Here is a 21,852-nt window from a genome sequence, read left to right as displayed (position 1 = left end):
GCACTGATCTCTAAGCTGAATTGAGAAATTGTGACTTGTGGCCTATCTTTTCTTCATCCCATATATCAGCATATTGCCAGATATTGAAACTCTCTATCGTGGAATGATATTCGTCAAGCTTACATGTTAGAAAGAGAAATCATGGACCAGGTAGGTGAAACCATGACGAGTTGAACAATGCAACACGCGCCAATTTGAGGAAACACACGAAAAGTGTGTGGCCTATCTTTTTGGCGCACACTTTAGGTACCAAAGATAATTTGCTCGACGAAGTCGACGCCTTGCCAGATCGCACGAAGGTCCGAGCGTCTAGCGCCAGGAATCTGTTCAGGTAGACAATGGCGTCGAATGCAGTCGCCTCAGTGAGCACACGGCAGGAAGTGTCGGTGTTTGGTTTTACGCGAGCTCGAGGAATCGATGAATCGAGGGCGCCGGCGGTCGCACACCCTTTTCATGCGACCTATCCTCATGGCGACGGCCCGCCATCTTGAATCGATCGATGGGATTCCATTGGGTTTCACTGGGGCGGCGATTTCGCTGAAACATGGACAGAGCTCAAATACGTGTCCACGTCAAAAGGAAAGGTCGCGCCGACACCAACGTGCTGCAGTAGTCGGGCTGTGTCGACCACTGTCTCGATGGGCGCCAGGTCCGTCGACTTGGCCATCACGAACTTGCTGCCTACTCCCCCACGCGCCGTGAAATCCACCATCGCCATGAAACGTCACGACGTACGAGTGACCGGGTCGAAGAACGGCTTCATCACGTTGAAACCTTGCGTCATGTACCACGGCAAGTCGAAGAGGACGACGCGGTCGACGTGGAGCAAGTACTGTGCCTCCATCATCTTGACAAACTTGAAAAAGATGCCTTGTTCTGGGCCGTGCTTGAACTGCCACTGGGAAAAATCGATCACGATCGTGACGCGGTGCACGGGCGAGCAGTGCAGGAGAGCGCGCTCTACAAAGTTGCTTCGATCACGTCCATGGCAGTCATGGCGAACGGCCCCACCCATCGTATACATGGCATTCACGAGATAGTTGGCTTGCGGAAACGAATTCTCCAAATGCAGTCGCACGATGACGATTGCATTCAAGTTGGAGTCCCAAAAGTCGGCCAGGTACATTTTACCCGTGTGCAGTTCGTTTCGCAGCACCGCCCGGTCAAACGACGGCAACGACGCTTGGCGCCATCTACAACACACGCGATCAGGCTCTGTCGTGCGCGCGAAGCTGTGAACGAAACCAGCCCCCGCCACACCGTGCCACAGGACGCGGGTAGAATCGATCCATCGCCAATGCCATTCAAAGGGCGTGCATGACAATCAACAACTCGGCCCGTCAACGTACTCGACAGCGCGGTGAACTCGTGCTTTGGCCGCTTCAACTTCCCACGCTTGGTTCGAGATGTATCTAGCACGGCATGCAACAGCGGAGTTTGACGGCGTCATGGGGGCACGTGGTCGACGTTCGCATGCAGTACCTCAGGAGGACAATCCGACGAGCCAGGAGGGCATCGTGGAGCGCGATTGCATCTGCATGGACATCGTCAACTATGGACCGTTCCTCGGGCGTCAGTGCCGTCAGCGCCTCGTCTTCCGCCTCCGTGTGCAGAGGACTAATCCATGGCACCGATGGCAACGCTGGTTCAGGTTTCTGGACGCGTTTTAGCGGCGAGTGGGCGCCGAGAAACTCGACAACGAGCGGATTCGTTGCCAACTGGTCGTCCTGCACCAGGAACTGCAGGAACGCTGCGAGCCCCTCGGTGCGTTTTGCTTGATTGACGAACGCTCGGAAGGCCGCGCGTTTGGGAAATGGCGGCGGCGTTGGCAAGTGACGCCCGTGATCGTTGTTCGACTGGTTGGTCAGCAACGACACATTGCGTCGGCAGTTGTGGGTGTCTGCAACATACAGGGCATGGTACAGCGCTCGAAACTCTTTGTAGCTACGTTCGATGGTCCACGGCAATCCTGCGGTTGGTACGATGCTCAGCGAGTAGAACAAGCGTTTGGGGTTCCCGCCATGGCCGGAGGTCGTTCCCACGATTTTGCCCGTACCGCCGGCGACGACAATTGCATCGTCGGGAAGCGTTGCACGATCCTTCGTCGATCCTGATGCTGCATCATCGTCTTCCAGCACGCAGTCGCCGCTCCGCACAAAGAGCCAATACCCGACAAGAGCGAGAAGAAGCGTGACAGCCCACACGAGGGTTGTCATCACGAAGCCGCTGCACAGGTACACAATGATTGCAAGGAAGATGGTGTGTTTGAGGTCCCAGACCATGTTGACCTCGCCGTCGGCTAGGAATGGCACGTCCACGATGAGCTGCATGCGGCTTGTTCACTAGTCTTCCTCGCCTGTCCCTCTACGTTTGGGTCTGTGGACCCGTCGAGTGCCCAAGTGTCGCCACGCTATCGCGAGGTACAATGGCGTTTTAATGCGACAAAATGTTAAACGTGGGTTTAACGTGCTATTTTGACGCACGACCAACCGCGGAACAAGTGGCTTTAACGCGTTCGCGGCGGTTGAAACTCCAATTGGGGCGTGAATTCACCGCTCGGTTATGCTCTGCCAACGCTTTGGCTGCGACAGCGGCAGCCGGCACACGATGCTATGTCAAGCCTTCCACACACACTAGCATGACAATATGACGAACGAATGGAAGTCACGAGAACTGGGAGAGGTGCCAAGCATGGCTGGAAGACGCGCGATGGAGACCTCCTTTGTGTACTCGAGTGGGGGAATATCGAGTTTTAGAGGTTGCATGTCGCAGAATTCGCCGCTGCGCTTCTCATCCATGCTACTACTTCAAGAAATCCCCAACGAGAGGGTCAAGCGACCCACTAAGGTGCTGCCACTTGCCAGGTCATTGTCCAGCACCATACAGCTTGAATCTCCCGTCGTGCCGTGACAATGCCGCAGCTGCGTCCTGACGGGAGTCAAGGCAGAGTTCGACAAGATGGCCCTATGGACGAATTACCTGTCAAAATGAATTTCCTCATGTATTTTATACTGATCTTTTGCCCATAATTCTTGCGAGGATGGCCGGCGGATCCATCGGGCTCGTGGATGCTAACCCGAAGGTGCGGCACGAATGCAAACGGCATGCTGGGCATGGATCGGTTGGTACACATGCGGTGCTTGACCATCGCCGCGTGTTGAAATGACATTGCCCTATAATACGCCACAACATCATGGATGCCCACTTGTCGGGACTGCCAGGTCCCTTGTCGAGTTCCGCGCCATCCCACGCATACACCATTGAAATGCCCACGGCGCATACCGTCCGCGGGCGTGTATCCGCGATGCCTTGAGGAATGCAACCATGACAACGAAAAATCAAACGGTCTTGCTTTAGAACACGTTCCGCAACCGACCGAGTCGGCCTGGCACGTTGCGACCTCGAGATGTTAAAAGGGCCAATCAGCCCCTCCGCTTCCACCAGTGCGCGGCTTGTACGCAGGTTGCCGAGACGTCGACGAGTTGCCAGTGAATGATGCCGCTCCGTTGCCGTCGTACTCGATGGCACTACGCATAAACCCATCAGGAACTATCATGTCGACTGTTTGGACATGTGTGCGCATTACGGGTCGGCATTCGCGAGCGTCGAGTGGAACCCGTACAAGTACGGAATCGAGTACTGGAGGAGTTCTTTGAATACGCGCACTTCGCCAGAGGACAAAGCGACGGCGGCGCGATCGTTGCTGCTGCCGTATTCGAACACGGTTTTGAGGTGTTCAGGCTGGTATTCCACTGCAAGGACCTTGGTCGCAGTGTCGCCAGTCTACACTTGCCGGGGTTAGCGCGCGGTTGAAGGGACTCTGGTCACGGGTACCGAAGGTACCGCGTTGGCGTTTGGGGAGTGGACGAGGGAGAACTAGAAGGGATGTCAATATAACGTTGCACTACGTCATGGCGAGTACGACCCGAGGCGCGCGGTCATCCAGCGAGTTCAAGAGCGCGCCGATCTCCGTCGGAGTGAGCGCGAAGTACTATAGCATACGCACATAATGTCAAAACACCCACCCCATGGAAAAGACAACTCACGAATTTCTCCTGGTAGTTGTAGCCGCTCGAAGTCTTCTTGCACCACGTCAACATGAGCGAGCCCTGCGATCATGCAATCCATGCAGTTGGAACAACCTAGTGGAAGAGTACATACCCCTCGTTTCAGCTTCAGGTATGATCCGGCATTCGTGTAGACTGGTGCAATCGGCGACAATTGGAGCAAGGCGTCGCTGCCATACACAGTGAACTGAGGGAAGGTACGCGCCTGGGATGCTCGAGCTAGTCGAGTTCATCAGGCGTTGTTAATATGACATGTTGGGCTCACTGGAGAATGCGCGGAAGGTTGATTGCATCGACGAGCGCAACATGGATGGCGGAGCGGCGGCGGCGAGTCTGACGGCGGCGCTTTGAGCCATGCAAACTGTATCCGGAACACACAATATATCACCAACTTTTGAGCAATGGTGAGACAGTATAAAGTGTGCAATTGAAGGGGATTCGACGACAGCGTGTAGAAGCGGTGGAAGTGGCGGCGGCGACCTGGCAATTCAAGCGGATGTACCTCCATCGGACTGTGCACTTCATGCATGCGCAAGCAAGGTGGGTGGCACTGGCACGTCAGTGCGCCATTGTTGCCGCGGCTTACGTCAGTTTCGAGGGAGTCCCTGGTGTCTTCGCGACGAACAGCACCTTGTTCAACCCCAGATTGAACAGAGCCTCCCCAGGTCCGCAACCCTCTCTTCTCAACGGGTCATATTGCGGAGCGCTTCCAGGTGCTGCAGTCATGGCATGTCTCCCACGTTTGAGCAACATTTCGATGCCTGCGACTTGCTGTCCACCACACGAGAGGCGAGCCAAACCCATCTCGTCGTGTGAGGAAACAAACAACACAATCCGAGCCCCCTTCCCTTTATCTCCCACTGCTACCTCGTTTCCCCGCATAATGCCCAGCCCCCTTCGCATGCCTGTTGCTGTTTTGATTGTCGCTGGAGTTCTCGCGGTTGCATGCTGTACAGGTGGGTGGCTAGTGCGGCGACTGCGTCCAATGCCGCAAGTCCCTGAGGGCCCAATGCTTTACTCTCCCCAGAGTCAAATGCCAGATCATCATGGCCCATGGCACGAGCCTCCCTCAACTCCGGTGGACTGTTGTCCAACATGTGGTATCTCGGCGGCGGTCGTCGGGCTCTTCCATGACTCCTGGGACTGTCGACGCTACTGCAGAGCGTGCATGCATGAGTGCTACGGCCCGCACTTCGTTTAAGTGGCGTTAACGTGGCCCTGTCTCATTATGTCCTACCCACATAACCTCATTCTGTGTGGTTCGATCACGTGCTGATGGTTATGCATCCAGTGTGGTAATGAGCCGCAGAAATACTCGCCGACAGTACCCCCCTCACATAAACTCATGCCCCAACAAAGCTCGAGTACACGAGTCCTGTTGTGCGCTTCCCTATGCATGACTCCCCTTCCCAAAATGTGCACACCGCCCCCGACCAGTTCGATTGAGCCCTCTGCAAGCATTTTGAGTTGGGTCAGGGCATCTGTACGATGCGTTTGCGCTCAGCGCACGCAGCCCAACCGTGGCAATTCGTTCAATTTCTGAAGTTGGCACCTACCTCCACAACGACCGAAGCATAGCTGACGGAGATCACTCACGTAGCCTGTGGTCGACGTCGTTGTCATCAAGGCTCGTGCTCTGGGGCGCGCACCCCAACTTCCATAACGCCATCTGCATGACAGCGCGCCGCACCCGCAGCGTTCGTTCGATCTGTTCGGGGAGTTCGTTTCTGAACCCATATCCGAGATCAACAAAATAACGCGTACGTTTATACACGTTTTTCGAATAAAAACAACATGGAAACGAATTCTAAAGCTGGAAGTTGTCCCGACTCGATGCTTGTTTAAACACGTCGTACGCGTTGAGCTGCCGACAGCAAATGGAGCTGTGGAACAAATCTAAATTTTATTCCATACAAATACCTTGTTGATAAATTGAATTGTTTTTATGGCCAGCGCGAGAACCAACACACGTGGGATCGTCCCGTGCTCCAACTCCATGCCGTGGTTGTCAGAAGTGCTTCGACAGCGATGAAGCTCCGACGAGTTGCCGTGGTTGGCGTTTTGCTCTACGCATGCATCGGTCGGCCCGTGCACGCACAAGACACCGCAGCGCCAACAAATGCTACAACGACAGACGCACCCGAACAAAGGATCGTCAATGCCACCACCACGATTCTTCCCACGACAGTGCCACCGATTCCAACACAAACACAGGGAAACCCGCAGCCCCCAGCAAACGACAAGCACAATGACGATTGGCCATCAAACACGATAAACGGGACTTCAGATTGGTCGAAGCGCCAAGGCACCATCAACACGTGCGACGACGCGAGGGGATGCCAGCCGTGGGCGGCCGTTTATGTTGCCATCGTCATGTTTGCCTTGCTCGTGATGGGAATGATATACGTCGCATACAAACGGCGAAATGTGCGGCGATTCGTTGGAAGCGTGCATTCACCCCCCTTGCTCGAAATGCACCAAGGACGGTCTAAGCAGCCCGGACAAGAAGGGCAAACTACTGAAGTATTGACACCAATTGAGACGAGCACGCCGCAGCACATGTCTCTCTCAGACAATTCTCGTGTGCTGCACCGGTAATCCTAATCTAACTCTATCTTAAGCCTTCAGACTGCTGCCATCCGTCCAAATCGCCGGCACGTTTTCCTCAGCCAACACCGCCCCGCGCATCGCTTTGGATTCGTCCGGATAATCCATAGATTTTCGGATACCTGGAAGTGCTTTTCCGGATGATTCAACGTACCAGCCATTTTCACTTGAAGAGCAATCAACATGCCAACTTCAAACCGCGAAGAGTGGGCGGCAAAGGTGAAGGCGGCGCATGCTGTGTGCTTGCGGCGGGGCATTTCCTCTTCCGACGAATACGATCTTCTTGCGCTGGGCCTTGTTTCGTCCATTGATGTTGGTAGGCTGCAACTCTTGAGGCGCACACCGTCTACTCACAACCGTGTCAGATGATGTTGTCACTCTGTGTAAGACGGGCACAGTGATCTCAACACTGCTCCATCTTGACGAAAACCCCATGAACATGGACGAAGTGTCGTTTGCGCGATTATCGCTTGCCCTTGTGAAGCAATGCTTGGACATAGCTCGAGACAGAGTAGACGACGTGACCCAGCCCATCTACGACATGGTCTTCAACGTGTGCTTTCCACTCTTGCTTCAACCTACGACCGCGCGTGCTCTTGCAAACGACACGCTACAACTTCTTCTGCACGCGTTGGAGTTGATACCTTCGACAAATACCGCGTGGTGGGAGACTCTGCGAACAAAAATCGTCGACGAATTTGCCCGCGCAGTACTGTCAGCTTCGCAGCAGCATGATGCAACCGCGCTCGCCGACCCCACGTGGTTGGGGTATGTGGTGGAGTTCCTTTTCCAACACCACGTTGTGTCACCTTCGTTCATCGAACATATGACTGAGTTCTGCACTTCCATCATCACGTCACCTGACTTGACGGTTCGACATCTTCATGCCTCCGACTTCACGAATCCTCACTCGACTTTAGAGCTTCCGTCAAGCAATTCTTGGGTCAGTCGTGCCGCAGTTGATCAAGTTCGATGCTGCCATTGCGTCATCCTTGTCCACGTATATCTTGCGCTCGTGGCAGCAGTCAACGCTGCAGGACTCATTGCTGATGCTTTGCGAACTCTTTCCCCATGGACCTGACCTCCACACTGCGTCACCGTTCCATGCGATCGTCCGCGTCGGCCTCCAGCATTCGGAGACAGTCGTTCGCAAGATGGCGCTCCATTTGCTGCGTTCTGCGTTGGCCAGAGGCGACCCATCCCTAGTCCATGCGTCGTGGGGGACGTTTATCCATGCGTTTGAAATCGTGCATTTCCATCATGAACAACATCTACTCGAACAAGTCTGGTCTAGCATTGCGTCCCTCATCGAGCTCACGACAGTCATGGCTTCATCGACTGATAAGCATGAAGCTTGTTGCCTCTTCACGGCACCGCTACAGTTTGACTGGTTTCAAGGCATTGTCCAACGCTGCTGGCACCACGACAACCCTGTCGTGCGCCGCATTACCCTGGTCGACTTTATGGCCGTTGCCGTGTCGACATGGCAGAAGAAGGCGACGGCGATGGCCATCCACCCCGACGTCATCCCGTTCGTCTTGACAGCGCTTTTTCCTGCTCTGAACGACCCGTTCCTGTTCAAACACGAAAAGTATCAAGTCCGGGTGACCACCATCATCTTTTGCTCTCGATTCCTTCAAGTACACTCCAATGACACCCCCAATGAGTCGCATGCACTTAACGACCGTTATGTGTTGGCCTGTAGCTCGCCACTGCCGATGGAAACAATGGTATGTCGCTGCTGACGTACCTGCACGCTATCCAGGCCGCCATTTTCGGAGACTCGACCCGTGGCAACTCACCGGACGCGTTGTTGGCCATGCTATCTGTGTTTGGCGACCTCGAGCCACTGTCTTGCCATCTTCTGGACGCAGAGGGACTCCGCGTCCTCCGCTACATTGTTCATGCACATGTCTTGCAGTCGTTTCCAAAAATCATGAAGGTGCTCGTCCCCGTCTTGGAACGAATTCTGTTTGCATTCACTGTTCCGCCCGAGTCCTTGCCGCTGGACGTCCTGGCGCGGTATCTGTTGCTCTTCCCCGTCGATCACATTCACGTCCATCGCAAAGAGTTTACCAGCTACCTCGCGCCAATCCAACCTATGGTGCAAGACGCCCTCACGTCGTACTTTGACGCAACTTCAGCGCCAACACTAAGCACAGCCGCTCTCACGCGTCTTGTGCTATGCTCGCCGCTGTCGACGCAAGAAGCCCTGGCGCCTATGTTGTCGTCGACGCCATTGAAGGCGCATGTGTGCCAATTTTACCAGCAGCTACACCGTGAACTTCCAACTATCGGGGAAAAGGACGCCATCACCGCCCTCCTTCCAGCTACATATTTTGCCGAGGGGTTAGCCCTAGCCTTTCCATCTTGTTCACCCAACTCGACTCCTGCCATGCACGCCGACGACTTGCCGGATCAGCTTGCGATGGCATACGTCGTGACCCACATGGCATTGTACGCCATGCAAACTCAAGGAGACTGCACCGCAGGACACGCTCTCAACGAAACCCTTGCCACCCTCCTCGCTTCGGTCGACATTGTCTCCCAGCATGAAGCAAGATTTGCCATCCAGTGCCTGGAATTGATCGCGACAGAGGCACCGTTCCTCATGGACTCGCTGTCGGTATTTGACCCGCAAGTGCTAGTCCCGCACCTTCTCCAACTCTCGCCTGGCAAACCAGCGAACCACAACCACCCCACGCGAACGACGTCCACGCAACAGTTTGTCCTAGCCAAGTACACGGTGTTGTCGTCAGTCCTGTCAACATGCTGGGCGTTGCCACCCCCATTGCTCCAGACACTTCTCGACTCGGTTCTTGAAGCACTTCCAACGGCCGGGAACGACCCGTTGGTGCTGCAGCACATGGTGCACGTAATTCGCGTGGTCCTTCCGTACACTGTGTTCAACTTGCCCACGGACGAGGTTCGCCGCGCCATGGACGTGTGGCACCTGATTTGACGCTGACTGTGTTCACCTTGACGTGTTTTGTGCTGCCTCGTAGGACAAACAAATCCACTTGGACGACGTATATTCTCAAGTGTGGGCTGCCTACTCGGATTCACGCAAGCCCAACTCGTTGACGCTGGCTGTGATCCAGTGTGTGTTTCAGCCGCGTTTGATGCCCCTAGTTGATGTACGTGGACTGCCAGTTTCCCCGCGCACCCATTCATCCGCGTTTGTCGAGTAGACGCTCAAGTCGTGGTTTCGTAAATGGACCAAGTTTGGCGAAGGAGGTCGGCGACCGAACGTGTTGTATCACGTGGCCACGACGCTGTGCAATTTGTGGCGCCGGTACGACGACGCCGCTCTTACCAGGAACACTGAGGGTGGATTGTGAAGGTGTCCCAAGAGCGCGGAACCGTACGTGGACGAGATCGTCGCACTGCTCCTGTACAAAGAGCCCACGGTCGACGCCAAAGAACAGTATGTCGATGGTGCACTCGGCATAAACGTACCCATTGACGGACCAACTGGACAGGATGGTATATTTGAAAGCAGACTCTGCGGCTGTCGCACTCAAGGAACGATACGTGCGGTTTGTTGTTCTCGCGTTTTTGGAAGATGCCCCGGTCGCGTGCCACGGCCTGTTGGAGAAGCTCACGATCGCTTTGTTGGAGCTGCAGCTCAAACCCGAGTATCAAACGCCACAGATGGTCAACAGCGAAGGTATTCCTCGATGCGTTCCATGCATAGCTATGACTTTGTCAAAGGATTTGGACGGCAACTACGCAGCTGGCAAGCGCTGTGCGTCCTCAGCCGCTATATCCAACCACACACAGTCGACGCCATTCACGATTTGTTCTGGCACAAATCGTTCTTGAACCACAACTTGCCTCAGATTCGGTACTTTATCGAGCTCTTTGCGATGCGCGTTGCCGTCGCGTTCCCAACATCGTCGTTTCCGCATGTGCAAAAGCTGCTCGGTAATGTCCACTTAATGCCGCAATTGTCAGCGTCGTTGCTGTTGGTACGTTGCTGCGCCATCGTGGACATGGGTTCATGGGATTCAAACCCCCTTTGTCGTTCTTCCACGAAGCGGGAAATTGTACTGACAAATCGGAACGGGGGGGCGTGTAGGTGGCGTCGGTGTCTCTGCGACTCTTGCCGGTGGACGACACGCCCCAACTCCACTTGGATACGCTCTTGCTCATGGTGCCTTGGCTTAACTCGACTCACGGCCACACTCGGACGATTGTCCAGTTCGTGGCACTGACGCTGTTGCCATACTTTTTGTCCCACGAAGCGACTGCGTCCAGAGTGGCATTCCTCCAGCCCACGCTTCGATACTTGAGCACCAACAAAGAGTGCAAGCGTATGTTTCGCCGACAGACCGACCAAATGGCATCGTTTCAGCCCGAGGTAGTACGAGTTTCAGTTCGACCATGGAGGCATGACGAATGGATGTGGCGGGAGTAGAAAGAGTGCACGCTGGCTGGTCTGCTCGGCGGCACGCTGAACGAGTTTGACGAAATTGTGCCAGTGTCGATCGTGGAACAGATCAAGGAGAGTCTGTCGGCGTCGTTTGCCCAGTTCCTCAAGGAAGATCGCCACCACGGGGGACAGTACCAGTCCACCGTCGCGGGGAGTCTTCAATTATTTCCGTCAGTGACCTCGTCGCAAGATGACGTGGCGCTGCCGACGGCCGCAGGAACCAACGACGCTTCCGTTTCCCATGACCAAATTGTCCAACGAAAGATTGACCCGAACGCAACGGCATTTTTGGACGAATTACTGGCACAAACCCAGGCCGAAACGCTGCGCGACCAGCAAGTCAACGCGAGGCGCCAGCGCCACCAACCGGTACGAGACGAGTCGTGCCAGTCCCGCTAATTCTGGCTCAACAGTTGACTTGTTGAGCCACCATGACTACGAATCGTCGGGAAGGCACTGCTCACGGACGGCTTGTTGCGTGCTGTTCTAGGTCATTGTGTGTGCGAGCCTCATTGACAAGATCCCGAACGTGGCGGGGCTCGCCCGGACGTGCGAGATCTTCAATGCGTCCAAGCTCTTGATTCCCAGTGCAAGCATGACGCAGGACATATTGTTTCGTCAGATCAGTGTCACGGCCAACAAGTGGGTCGACATGGAGGAAGTGCCGCCGGCAAATGTACAACTCAATCGCAATTCACTCTTGTGTGATGACGATTCGTAGGTGCGACCGTACTTGCGCCGCATGAAGCAAGTCGGGTACACGATCGTGGCCCTCGAGCAAACAAGCAGCAGCGCGTGCCTGTCAACGTTTGCCTTTCCTGAACGGTGCGTCATCGTGCTAGGCAACGAAAAGGAAGGGATCCCTGTCGACATTCTCCAAGCCGTCGATTTGTGTGTTGAAATTCCCCAGATGGGCGTCATTCGGTCGCTCAACGTCCATGTGAGCGGCGCCATCTTGCTCTGGAACTACACGCAGCAGCGGCTCCTGGCAAGTCGACGGGTGGCGCCATAGACGACCCCGTTGTGTACCCAACGACGAGAAAAGTTATGCTGAACACAACGAGTCGTTCATGATTGCCAGGGAGAGCTGATGCACTCCTGTTCGATGAGCATAACAGCTACACTCCTTCGATTGAAAATGGTCCGTGCATGTGCAATACCATCGTCGTGGATATGAGCAGCGGGCGCTTGGTCAGCAAGCGATGTCGCGTCCTGCGGGAAGACCACACACCATGCACACCGTTGGTTAGTTCAAGCCATCGGTCACTTGCCCGTGGACAAGGCTGCACACTCACTCAGTTGAAGGCAACGAGATCTCAACAAAGATATCGCAAGGAGGCACCTGGGCAAGGCCGATTACAAATGACTCGCTTTCCTACTATTCTTTACAAACGACTAGCACGCAACGCGGCGACAGGAGGAGGCTGGATGCGACGCGACCAACTGGAACGCCCGTCGAGCTGGTCGCCGCGGGAGCCACTGGCTCACTCCCGTTGGTAGGGAGATAGGTGGCCGACGCTCTTCGGGCGAGTCGAGTCTCTCCTGTCAAGCCAAACACGACAAACTGAGCGCGCGCGTGTGCCAAGTACTCTTGAACTTGCTCGGCGACCGTGGCGCCGGGGGAGTGCGAGACGACGTCCACCACGCCGACCACCTAGTCGACGTGATCCATCAAGAATAAGAAGGGATGGGGCGCAACCTCGGCCGCTGCGAGCTTGGCCGTGTACAGCGGTGCCAAAGTCGCAGCGAATTGGTCGGACGACTCGACCGCGAGAGGGTGCGGCGGAATCTCGACATGTACGATATGGAGGCGGTCGTGTGGCTTTAGGAGCTTGAGGGTCGTCGCAAAGCACGTGGACGAGATGGGCGCGTTGTCCATGGCGACGACAAAGACTCGAGGAGCGTGCGATGATGTTGGATACGACGAGGGAACGGGGGGGACGACGATGACGGGAACGGGGCTGCCTCGGATGGCGCGCATCGTGTTGCTTCCTGCAACACGGATCAAGGACAGAACATCGATGGAACTTTACCGAGTTGAGCTGGCTGTGGACCCTTGGTCCCGACTGCCCCCACGACCAAAAAGTCAGCTTGGCACGACTCTCGAAGCTCCAGGAGCTGCGACGTGATGGTGGATTGCGTCAGGCGTTGTGATTGCGCCCGGACGACAAGTTTGGTCCCGGGAACGCCTTGCTGCTGGCACAGCGCGGTGAAGTCTACTCGTTGGAGATGCCGAGGTCAGTGTGGAAAGAGAGGTCTGGCGAACCTGACGTAATGAACTCTGGTGCGTAGCGCGATTCCGTGGAGAATTCGTCGATGCAGCATACATGCACCACACCTTGACGGCGCAGCGACACGCCCACCTCGCATGCCAGGCGGGCGATTCCTACTCGAATGGCTAGGTCACTTGTGTGACCTACAATGATGAATCGAACGCACGACTGCCGTCGACACAAATGCAGAATGACGTTGTCGGGAGCGTGCGCTTCTGTTCCATGTGCTCTACACAACGTGATTCACGCGAAAAGGAGCGTAAAGGACTTTGTACCGTGGATTAAGCGCTCTTCAATCGCTGCTAGGGAAGCGCAGATGTCGTCGACCACGGGACCAGCTTCCAACGAGGCTGACGCTGCATCGAACTGCTCGTGGTGCAACAAAGCACATAATTTGTCGTGGACGTTGGCAGAAATCTTTGAAGTGTCGTACGAATGCAAAGATGACAGAGTCTCATCGCCAGCATGGAGGAGGAGGTCGATCACTTGAGAGGACGTGAGCGCGCTGCCTCCAGGCGCATCCTATGTCGAGCGTGAACGGCCAGTGCTGAATGCATACCCACCAACCGATTGGAGAAGTATAGACACTGCATCGAGAATGAGTCGAAGTGCTTGCGTTGGCTTGACGACCCGCGCGAGGTCGCCGCGGGCTGCGTCTGTTCCTCGCATTGGCACCCTTGAAACCGTCATCGTCGGTTGCACTATGGGCTCATGAATAATAAATGAATCCTTGTTTATCTTCTTGTGTCCGCCGATTGCACGGTGGAGGGTGGTGATTGGCGCATTGGCATGAAAATGATGGATTCACCCCGGAGTTACAATTGTGGAAATTCATTTACTCAGCAGCAATGTTTTTAAAATATGCATGTAAACCGATAAATGAAAAATGCTTCATCACGAATTTGATAAGTGATTCTCTATATCACGAACTCGTCGAGAGTTCAGAAACGTTTGCTGTCTCCTCCATCCCGCTTGGCCGAGTCATCCGAGATGGACCTGAAGGTGGTATCGTTCGTGCTGCTGGTGCTGCAGAACACCCTCCTCGGCATCGTGACCAAGTACTCTCGGGGCTCAAAGTACAATGCCACGTCTGCGGTCATGCTGATTGAGGCATTGAAGTTTGTTCTGTGCATGCTCGCCGTCACTGTGACCAAGGGAAGCGTCGGCGAGTGCATCGCAAGCGTCCGCCGTGAAGTGTTTGGGGACCGCGAAGGATTCAAGAAGATGATCTTTCTCGCTCTCTTGTATGCTGGCCAAAACACCGTCGCGCTGCTCTCGTACGACTACATTGACGTCGCCACGTACAACGTCGTGTACCAGCTCAAGATCGTCACGACCGCGTTCTTCATGGTACTTCTCCTTAAGCGATCCTTTAACCTTGTCCAGTGGATCGCCATGGTCGCGCTCATGGTCGGTGTCGCGATTTGCTCCACGGCACGCCCTACGTCGTCGTCAAACTCGGACAAAGCTGCATCGAGCAGCTTCATTGGCATTGCAATGGTCCTTGGCCTCGCGCTCAACTCGGGGATCGCGGCCGCTTACCTCGAAATGGTGCTGAAAACCCACAAGCCCCACCAGACGTTTCCGAATCCGATCGATCCACTGTGGAAGACCAACATCCAACTGGCCGTCATTTCCGTGGCCGCCACCGGCGTCGGCGTTGCCCACTCGGGGCTCACGACCCCCACGTTTTCGTTCTTCGATGGATACAACCACTTTACGTACGGCGTGATTGGGCTCCAAGCGTGCGGCGGCCTGATCATCGCTGCCGTCGTCCGGTACTCGGACAACGTGGTCAAGAATTTCGGGACTGCACTGTCGCTCGTGTTGAGCAGTTTGCTGGCCAACTACTTATTCCACACGACGTCGCCGCCGTTGTTTTACTTTGGCGGAGCTCTCGTCGTGATATCCGTCTTTGTGTACGGCGACTCGCGCTTCCATTTCGCGGCGCCGCCCCCAGCGATCGTGTCCGACAAGGCCAACTCTGACCGGCACATGGAAGAAGGCCACAAGAGCGCTCATTCGATCCAAGACATCACCCTCGCACCGGAAGAGTCCGAGTCCTTCTTGAACCAACGCAACAAAGAGTAACATCGATTCAATGCACGCATCGACTTGGTCTGCCTCTCCCTCACACTTGTCGCGCGGACGCTCGTTGGCCCGAGCTCCCGATGCAATCGATGAAATCGACACTAGCCTCCATCGGCACACGTATTGCATCGAGAGATCGTGGTGGTTGCCGTGGTTGGGGCACCTTGTGGAACAACCTCATGCCATCGAGTCAAGTGAGTTGTGTGCGTTGTATGGCGAGCACAATTCAGTAAACTTGTCAACGATGCTGGGACGCCGACCCATAGCGTACACAGGCACGTCTAGCTCCTGTGGGCAGCGCCGCGACTAAGTGGGAGAGACATCCCCTCCGTCGTGCCGTGGCGTCGGACAAAGGATCTGTCCAAAATGGGAATATTTTCGACATTTTCGGGGAGTTGGGGTGCATTTTTGAAAAAAGTACGTAAAATTCTCACACTTGCGAAAGTCGACATGTCTCTCGATGACGGCATCACCCAGGCGAGGCTGCGACGAGGAACGAGGTGCAGAGCAAAGCAGGTCTCCATGCCAGCCCACCGCGTTGTGCCGGCACACAACACCACCTTTTTCAACAATTTGGAAAATCCAGGCGCCGGGAGGAGGCGAAGGAAGGGCGGGGCGCTTTTGATTTCCATGCCGAGTGTTCACGTCAGCGTGTTACACCTGCCGCGTGTAACATGGATCGAGTTCAAAATAGTGCGGACCCACACACCGTAGACCGTGGTCCTCGCCGTGCCGGGTGCTAGCAAAAGGCGCGGCGCGCAAACCTCACGACGCAGGACCCTACCGTGCGACTGCCCGATGCGTCCGCCCGCCCACGGTCGCGACTGGGTTGTCTCGTTGCCGCAGTCGCGCTCGCCAACGAAAGTGGCATGTCCCTCCCTCCGTCTGAGTCCCAAGCTACTACCGTCGGCATTACCTCGTCATACAGTGCACTACGACCATCGACGAAAGTCTCCCCTCGTATCCCGAGAGGTGGGCAACGAGTCGTGCCACCGATCTCGTCGTTGGACGGCGCTGTCTTGTCCGCCGCGAGTGCCGCGCCAGCGGACGGGAAAGTGTCAACGGGCGTCTTCAACTTCTCGTGCCGAGTGTCTAGGCTCAGACAGCTGAAGAGGTACGTCACGAGAATTGAAATTTCCAAGCAGATGGAGTCGGTGTGCGTCTAAGTATAATGTATTGGCCACGTTTCACGATGCCTATATTTTTCCAATACCACGGCTTACATGACGTCGACTGGCTGTTTTTACGTGCTTGGGCATGGCGTTTCATCCCAGCGTCCGCGCCTGTTCTCCGTTACTTGCCGGGCCAAGGCTCCCACTACTGTAGACACCGCCGAAGGTGGCGCAGACACATGACGATGCATAGGTATGTGCGCAGCACCACCCACGTGAGTCAGTTGATAACATGAGCGATGCCATGGCCTAGTCATTCCAAGCGCAAAGCGTCGACGAGTGTTCCGGCCCAGAGCGACCCGCCCGTCGGGAAGCATGCGACGACCAACATGTTTACTTCGCACATTCTGTACTCGAAACCAATGTAAGTCGTCGTTGGTGCCACATTCACGTGTGTGTGGAGGATCTCACCCACGCCCAGAGTCCTCGACGACTTTTATCGAAACGACGTCGTGCCACCACTCCACGACCCGAACGGCATCCTAGGTGACATGACCCGGCACATGTCGAGCTTGAGCCTGGCGTCGGTGGATTCCCCTGCCGAGGACTACTACCGCGCCTCCTTCACAAGCGAACGAAGCCTGTATGCTCCCGACAGCACCCGATCCGCGCTCATCAGCGAGCGTAGCAGCACGGCTGCGCTCAACAGCGACCGCAGCAGCATGCCCCTCACCGACTCCATAACCGACAACGAAGTCAGTGTCGTGGCGGCAACGCCGCGGTTGTCGACACCGACGATAGTGCCCAAAGACGAGCGGCCCGCCCAACCCGACGAAGAGCGAGACTTCTACGAAAAACAGTGGATGCTCAACTTTCAGCACTCGACCGTCCAGACGCAAGCGGTCCCCGACACAGTGTATATACCTCCAGGCGAGCAAGGCCAGCTCGTTCGAATCTCCGGTCACTCGCTCGCGAGCGGCGCCAAAGATCCCAAACAGTCGTCGTTATCATCGCGGCCGTATGTTGTGTTTCGACTCGAGGTCGAGGTACGCAAATCCTTTGGTCCTTCCACTGCTCGACAGTTTGTCACGGCGTCGTCCTAGTGTTTGGCTAACAACAAGCGGTGGACAGTCTATCGGCGGTACCACGACTTCAAGCAACTGGCGGGTCAATTGAAAAGCCAGGTGCGTGCGGTGCCGTGCTCGAACTTCATGCATGGCCATCTCACATGGAACGGTTTGGTGTGGCGCATTAGGGCCACCGGACCCCATCCCTGCCGTCGCGACAACTTAGCATTCGCCGCTCCTTCGACATGGCGTTCTTGCGAAAACGACAGGGGGACCTCGAAGCGTGGCTCAAACTCGTGCTGGCGATTCCAGCTGGAACGTCGCAGTGCAGTCCCGCGATGACGCCCACCGTCCGAATGTTCCTGACCAAAGAGGCCAACCAGCCCCCTGCTCTCGAAACAGGTCCGCACTCGCAACGTTCTTGGCGCACATCATGGACACTCGCATCTAGGCACACGAGGATTTTCGTACAACGACCCCGACACCAAGTCATCCCTGTTCGCCGCGCTTCAAATGACGCCGCCCCAGTCGTCGCACAGCCGGTCGCTGACGCGGTCGGGTAGCGCAGCCAGCTCCACAACCACCTCGATGGCATCGCGCCACTCGACGCTCTTTCTCCACCAGACGGAACCGACCAAGCAAAAGAGGATGGCAGGCCGCAGCGTCGACCACGGGTTGGATTTTTTATCCAAGTCATCGTCGTATGCCGATATGGGACCGGGTGGGTCCCTTTCGACCGGGACGCTGCGGAAAGGCATACCGACGCGGGAAATTGAGCCGTGTTATGGAAGCAGCGGCATCCCGGCGGCGCCGGTTCATAAACCGTCGACGAAAGACTTTGAACCGCTGCGGTTCATCGGCCAAGGCAGCTTTGGCCGGGTCCTGCTCGTCCGCAAAAAGGTCCAGAACGAGCTGTTTGCGATGAAGATCCTGTCCAAGCAGTCGGTCGTGCAAAAAGATCAAGTGGAGCACACACGCACCGAACGGAACGTGCTGGGCTCTATTGACCATCCTTTCATCGTGCGGCTGGTACGTAGCGTTGGGATGGCGTCCGTGACCATCTCACGCCACGGGTGACGACATGATTAGCACTACGCGTTCCAGTCCGACACGCAGCTCTACTTCGTCCTCGACTACTGTCCTGGCGGCGACTTGTTTTTTCACCTCAGTCGGTTCGGCTGTTTTCCCGAGCCCGTGGCCAAGTTTTACGCGGCCGAGATATCCCTCGCCCTTGTCCACTTGCACGAACATGGCATTGTGTACCGCGATTTGAAGCCCGAAAACATCATGCTCGATGTGGATGGCCACGTCAAACTGGCCGACTTTGGCCTGGCGAAACAAGGGATTTCAAACCGCCTCGACGGTACGTCGCCGTGTATCGAAACCACCCGTGTGTGCTGACTACGACGCCATTCCAGGCACCAACACGATGTGCGGGACCCCCGAGTACCTGCCACCCGAGATCCTCAACAAAAAAGGCCACGGAAATGCCGTCGACTGGTGGAACCTTGGCATGGTGCTGTACGAACTCCTCACGGGGCGGCCGCCGTGGTACACAACCGAGCGCGAAGAGTTGTATCGTCGCCTGCGGTCGTCCCCGTTAGAGTTCCCCCCCGGCATGTCCGTCGAAGCCATGGACTTGATCGCGGGGCTGCTTGAGCGGGATCCAGCCCAGCGCCTCCGGGCCACCCAGGTGCTGTCGCATCCGTTTTTTGCTGGGGTCGAGTGGGAAGCGCTGTTGAATCGGGACGTCGAGCCGCCGTTCCGGCCGTGTCAGTTTAGCGACCCGTTGGACGCGGTCAACTTTGAAGACGACTTTACCAAAATGCCGGTGCACTTGGCGATGGAAGACGAGTGCGCCACGCCGAGCGACGACACGACAAACCCGTCGTCCGAACCGAAGGACAGCGGAGTTTACGGCGGCAGCACCAAATTTGCCGGACGTGGCAACACGTTTCGAAACATGTCGTACACGTTTCAGGGGTTTACGTTTGACGGGGATTTAGGACTCGAAGGCGACCTCATGCGAACCCCACCGTCGTTGTAATAATTAAGAGTCACGCGTTCTCCCGTCAGTCCGCCGCGTCATCCTCTCCATGGACCAGGCGCAAGCAAAATCTGGATGGCTATGATGATGCCTCAGCATCCTCCCAAACATGGAACCTCCATGTGCAAATGGACTCCATGTGCGCGCGCCGATGGGTCGCAGTGTGGCCGTCGCGACAAAGGGTGGCTCGCGCCAGGTTGTGCAGATGAACGCCGCCAAAGCTATTTGAAAAGACAGCGTGGTGTGGGCGACTGGAATACGTGATTCGACTGGCATGTGCAGTGCACAACAAGTTGGGAAGGCGGCAGCAGACAGCAGGATATGAGATCGATCACGGGCTGAACTTGCTGGTCACTGGATGCTGGGTCAAGGAAGGCGTCCAAGGGGTCGGAAGAGTGGAGGCGGATAAACTCCACAATCCGGGCAATTAAATATAACATTCGTGTTGGGGCTATCGCTCGTCCGATCGAAATGCGGACCTTAGGCAAAGCCCAGTCGTCGCTTGAGTTCGGTCGAGAGGAGCCCGAGTTCTTTGGCCGCACCGCCCTTCATCATGCCAGAGTTCTCCTGGGCTCGTCGGATCAAGTACGGCAAAACTTCGTCCACAGGGCCGTACGGGACATACTTGAACACTTGGTACTTTTCCGCGCCAAGCGTGTACGAGATGTGGTCGCACATGCCGAGGAGTTGACCAAAGTAGACTCCGCCGCCGAGGCGCGGGATCTTGAGCGCGTCCATACTCGCGACCGTCTTCTTGACGCTTTCTTCGTTGTGGCTCGCCACCATGAAGCTTGTGCGGTGGTTGCGGACCAAGAGGAGCTCGACCAACGAGTTGTAGTTTGCATGGGTCGCCTCCAAGTTGGCATGGATCGGGTCCGCATAGTCCATGTCCAAAGCGCGCTTGCGCTCTTGGATCATGTACGCGCCGCGGACGAGCTTGCACGCAAACTGAAACTTTTCACGCTCGGCACGCTCCAGGTCGATGAGGACGCGGTCGCTCGAGTCCTTCAAGTAGCACTGGAACGTGTTGTAGATCGTATCTCGCCCTTCTGTGTTGTAGCGGCGTTGGAGGTTCAACACGACGTGATCGATCGCGGGTTGCATGTACGTTTGCTCGGCGTCAATCATGAGCTTGACCTTGGCGGCAGATGCGGCGGCGGCCAAAGTCTCAAGGCGCGACATCATTTGACTCACTTGCTTGATTTCTTCGGGGGTCAGCGGATCGACTTTGAGGAATCGCGTCAACGGACCCATCGTCAAGTCCATCGGATTGAGGTAGCTCACCCAGTCGATGTAGTCGATCATGCCGTCATGTTCCACGTCGAGGGCTCTACAAGGAAGGAAAATGAGCTTTTCAAGAAGAGCAAACGAATGAATGCACGAGGCTACCGGAAGAGAGCGTCCAATTCTTCTTCAGAGAAAGTCGCACCAGCGCTCTTGATACCAGTTTTGAACGTCGGAAAGTCCACGAGGCGGTCAACATAGCTCTTCTTGGCGCGGCTCACTGGGCCATCCAACGAATGGAAGAGCAGTTGGGTTTCCACAAGAATGCTCGACATGCGCTGGAGAAGTTCAGGCTTGCCCATCGCAGTACACTTGATAGCGGTAAAACCTGCAAGCCCTTTGTTAGCCACAAGTCCCACGACTGTGGACAAACATACCATGAGTCGGAGCGTCGTGGATAGCTTGAAGTGCAATTTTCATGTTGGCGTCGCACATCGCTTCATCTTCATAGTCGTAGGTACGGGCCTGCAAATCGTTGGAACTGACACCGTCCAGTTGGGTCTTTTTCTCAGCTTCGACATCGGCTTCGGCAGCATAGTCGAGGATAGCGCCGATGCCCGCGGATTCCAAGCGCTTAAGGGCAGGTTGAATATCACTTGCGTTTTCACCAGCGCAAAAGTGGCCAAAAAACGACTTCTTGAGAGCCCAGTCCGTGATGGATTTGCCCATAACTTTGTACGACGCATTGATCATGGCTTGACTGTTGCGAACAAGGAACGGAATCTGACAGGTTTGGAAGACAGCGTACGCACGAATCAATTCGGTCGTGGATTTCGCGGCAAATATACGTTCGGTCTGCGTGAACGAGAGCGTCGACGGCGCGGCATGTACCTTGTCTTGGGTCGTGGATGTCGATGCCGTGGTGGGAA

At 55.8% G+C, this 21,852-nt stretch overlaps 8 protein-coding genes across 10 annotated transcripts in view; 4 read left to right on the top strand and 4 right to left on the bottom strand.

Annotated features, from left to right (window-relative positions):
- Window positions 1-91: 91 nt before the first annotated feature.
- Window positions 92-2,411, bottom strand: H310_00106 (hypothetical protein). Its single transcript, XM_008862744.1, has 5 exons — window positions 1,483-2,411; window positions 1,350-1,412; window positions 1,012-1,193; window positions 736-960; window positions 92-681 (listed from the first exon to the last, which is right to left on the bottom strand). Exons 1-5 carry the CDS (start codon window positions 2,328-2,330, stop codon window positions 518-520), a joined length of 1,482 nt encoding a protein of 493 aa, XP_008860966.1. The 5' UTR covers window positions 2,331-2,411; the 3' UTR covers window positions 92-517.
- Window positions 2,412-3,235: 824 nt separating this feature from the next.
- On the bottom strand, window positions 3,236-4,445 carry H310_00105. 2 transcript variants are annotated; one of them, XM_008862742.1, is made up of 7 exons: window positions 4,333-4,445; window positions 4,162-4,286; window positions 4,047-4,109; window positions 3,926-3,991; window positions 3,835-3,876; window positions 3,587-3,783; window positions 3,236-3,527 (listed from the first exon to the last, which is right to left on the bottom strand). In XM_008862742.1, the coding sequence occupies exons 1-7, from the start codon at window positions 4,421-4,423 to the stop codon at window positions 3,410-3,412; spliced, it is 702 nt and encodes a 233-aa protein (XP_008860964.1). In that variant the 5' UTR covers window positions 4,424-4,445; the 3' UTR covers window positions 3,236-3,409. The 2 variants fall into 2 exon arrangements, with proteins under 2 accessions (XP_008860964.1, XP_008860965.1); XM_008862743.1 differs by having other exon boundaries at window positions 3,844-3,876.
- A 1,596-nt stretch (window positions 4,446-6,041) lies between these two features.
- H310_00104 (hypothetical protein) lies at window positions 6,042-6,694 on the top strand. The gene has a single exon (XM_008862741.1). The coding sequence runs from the start codon at window positions 6,096-6,098 to the stop codon at window positions 6,663-6,665; it is 570 nt and encodes a 189-aa protein (XP_008860963.1). The 5' UTR covers window positions 6,042-6,095; the 3' UTR covers window positions 6,666-6,694.
- A 152-nt stretch (window positions 6,695-6,846) lies between these two features.
- On the top strand, window positions 6,847-12,264 carry H310_00103. Of its 2 annotated transcripts, XM_008862739.1 has the most exons (13): window positions 6,858-6,990; window positions 7,040-7,545; window positions 7,595-8,314; window positions 8,380-9,600; window positions 9,680-9,811; window positions 9,866-9,969; window positions 10,018-10,101; window positions 10,157-10,344; window positions 10,389-10,645; window positions 10,756-11,037; window positions 11,095-11,478; window positions 11,600-11,785; window positions 11,831-12,241. In XM_008862739.1, exons 1-13 carry the CDS (start codon window positions 6,858-6,860, stop codon window positions 12,119-12,121), a joined length of 4,488 nt encoding a protein of 1,495 aa, XP_008860961.1. In that variant the 3' UTR covers window positions 12,122-12,241. The 2 variants fall into 2 exon arrangements, with proteins under 2 accessions (XP_008860962.1, XP_008860961.1); XM_008862740.1 differs by having other exon boundaries at window positions 6,847-6,990; window positions 11,095-11,785; window positions 11,831-12,264.
- A 171-nt stretch (window positions 12,265-12,435) lies between these two features.
- Window positions 12,436-14,071, bottom strand: H310_00102 (hypothetical protein). Its single transcript, XM_008862738.1, has 7 exons — window positions 13,950-14,071; window positions 13,658-13,904; window positions 13,549-13,611; window positions 13,376-13,495; window positions 13,143-13,325; window positions 12,809-13,101; window positions 12,436-12,763 (listed from the first exon to the last, which is right to left on the bottom strand). The coding sequence occupies exons 1-7, from the start codon at window positions 14,049-14,051 to the stop codon at window positions 12,488-12,490; spliced, it is 1,284 nt and encodes a 427-aa protein (XP_008860960.1). The 5' UTR covers window positions 14,052-14,071; the 3' UTR covers window positions 12,436-12,487.
- Window positions 14,072-14,307: 236 nt separating this feature from the next.
- On the top strand, window positions 14,308-15,744 carry H310_00101 (hypothetical protein). Its single transcript, XM_008862737.1, has one exon. It carries the CDS (start codon window positions 14,373-14,375, stop codon window positions 15,471-15,473), a length of 1,101 nt encoding a protein of 366 aa, XP_008860959.1. The 5' UTR covers window positions 14,308-14,372; the 3' UTR covers window positions 15,474-15,744.
- A 1,004-nt stretch (window positions 15,745-16,748) lies between these two features.
- H310_00100 (AGC protein kinase) lies at window positions 16,749-19,799 on the top strand. Its single transcript, XM_008862736.1, has 8 exons — window positions 16,749-16,838; window positions 16,899-17,009; window positions 17,067-17,631; window positions 17,689-17,769; window positions 17,841-18,054; window positions 18,104-18,681; window positions 18,742-19,015; window positions 19,071-19,799. Exons 1-8 carry the CDS (start codon window positions 16,825-16,827, stop codon window positions 19,697-19,699), a joined length of 2,466 nt encoding a protein of 821 aa, XP_008860958.1. The 5' UTR covers window positions 16,749-16,824; the 3' UTR covers window positions 19,700-19,799.
- A 380-nt stretch (window positions 19,800-20,179) lies between these two features.
- Window positions 20,180-21,852, bottom strand: part of H310_00099 (hypothetical protein) — a gene marked incomplete at both ends in the record, with an annotated part of 2,634 nt that continues 961 nt past the window's right edge. The window contains 3 exons of the mRNA XM_008862735.1: window positions 20,180-21,029; window positions 21,089-21,311; window positions 21,361-21,778. Coding sequence (XP_008860957.1) covers window positions 20,180-21,029; window positions 21,089-21,311; window positions 21,361-21,778 — 1,491 coding nt within the window. The remainder of the gene's footprint in view (window positions 21,030-21,088; window positions 21,312-21,360; window positions 21,779-21,852) is intronic.

The sequence above is a fragment of the Aphanomyces invadans genome, assembly GCF_000520115.1.
Source record: "Aphanomyces invadans strain NJM9701 unplaced genomic scaffold supercont1.1, whole genome shotgun sequence".
In the NCBI taxonomy this organism is placed as follows: Eukaryota; Oomycota; class Saprolegniomycetes; order Saprolegniales; family Verrucalvaceae; genus Aphanomyces; species Aphanomyces invadans.
This window is presented reverse-complemented; position numbering and strand designations above follow the sequence as displayed.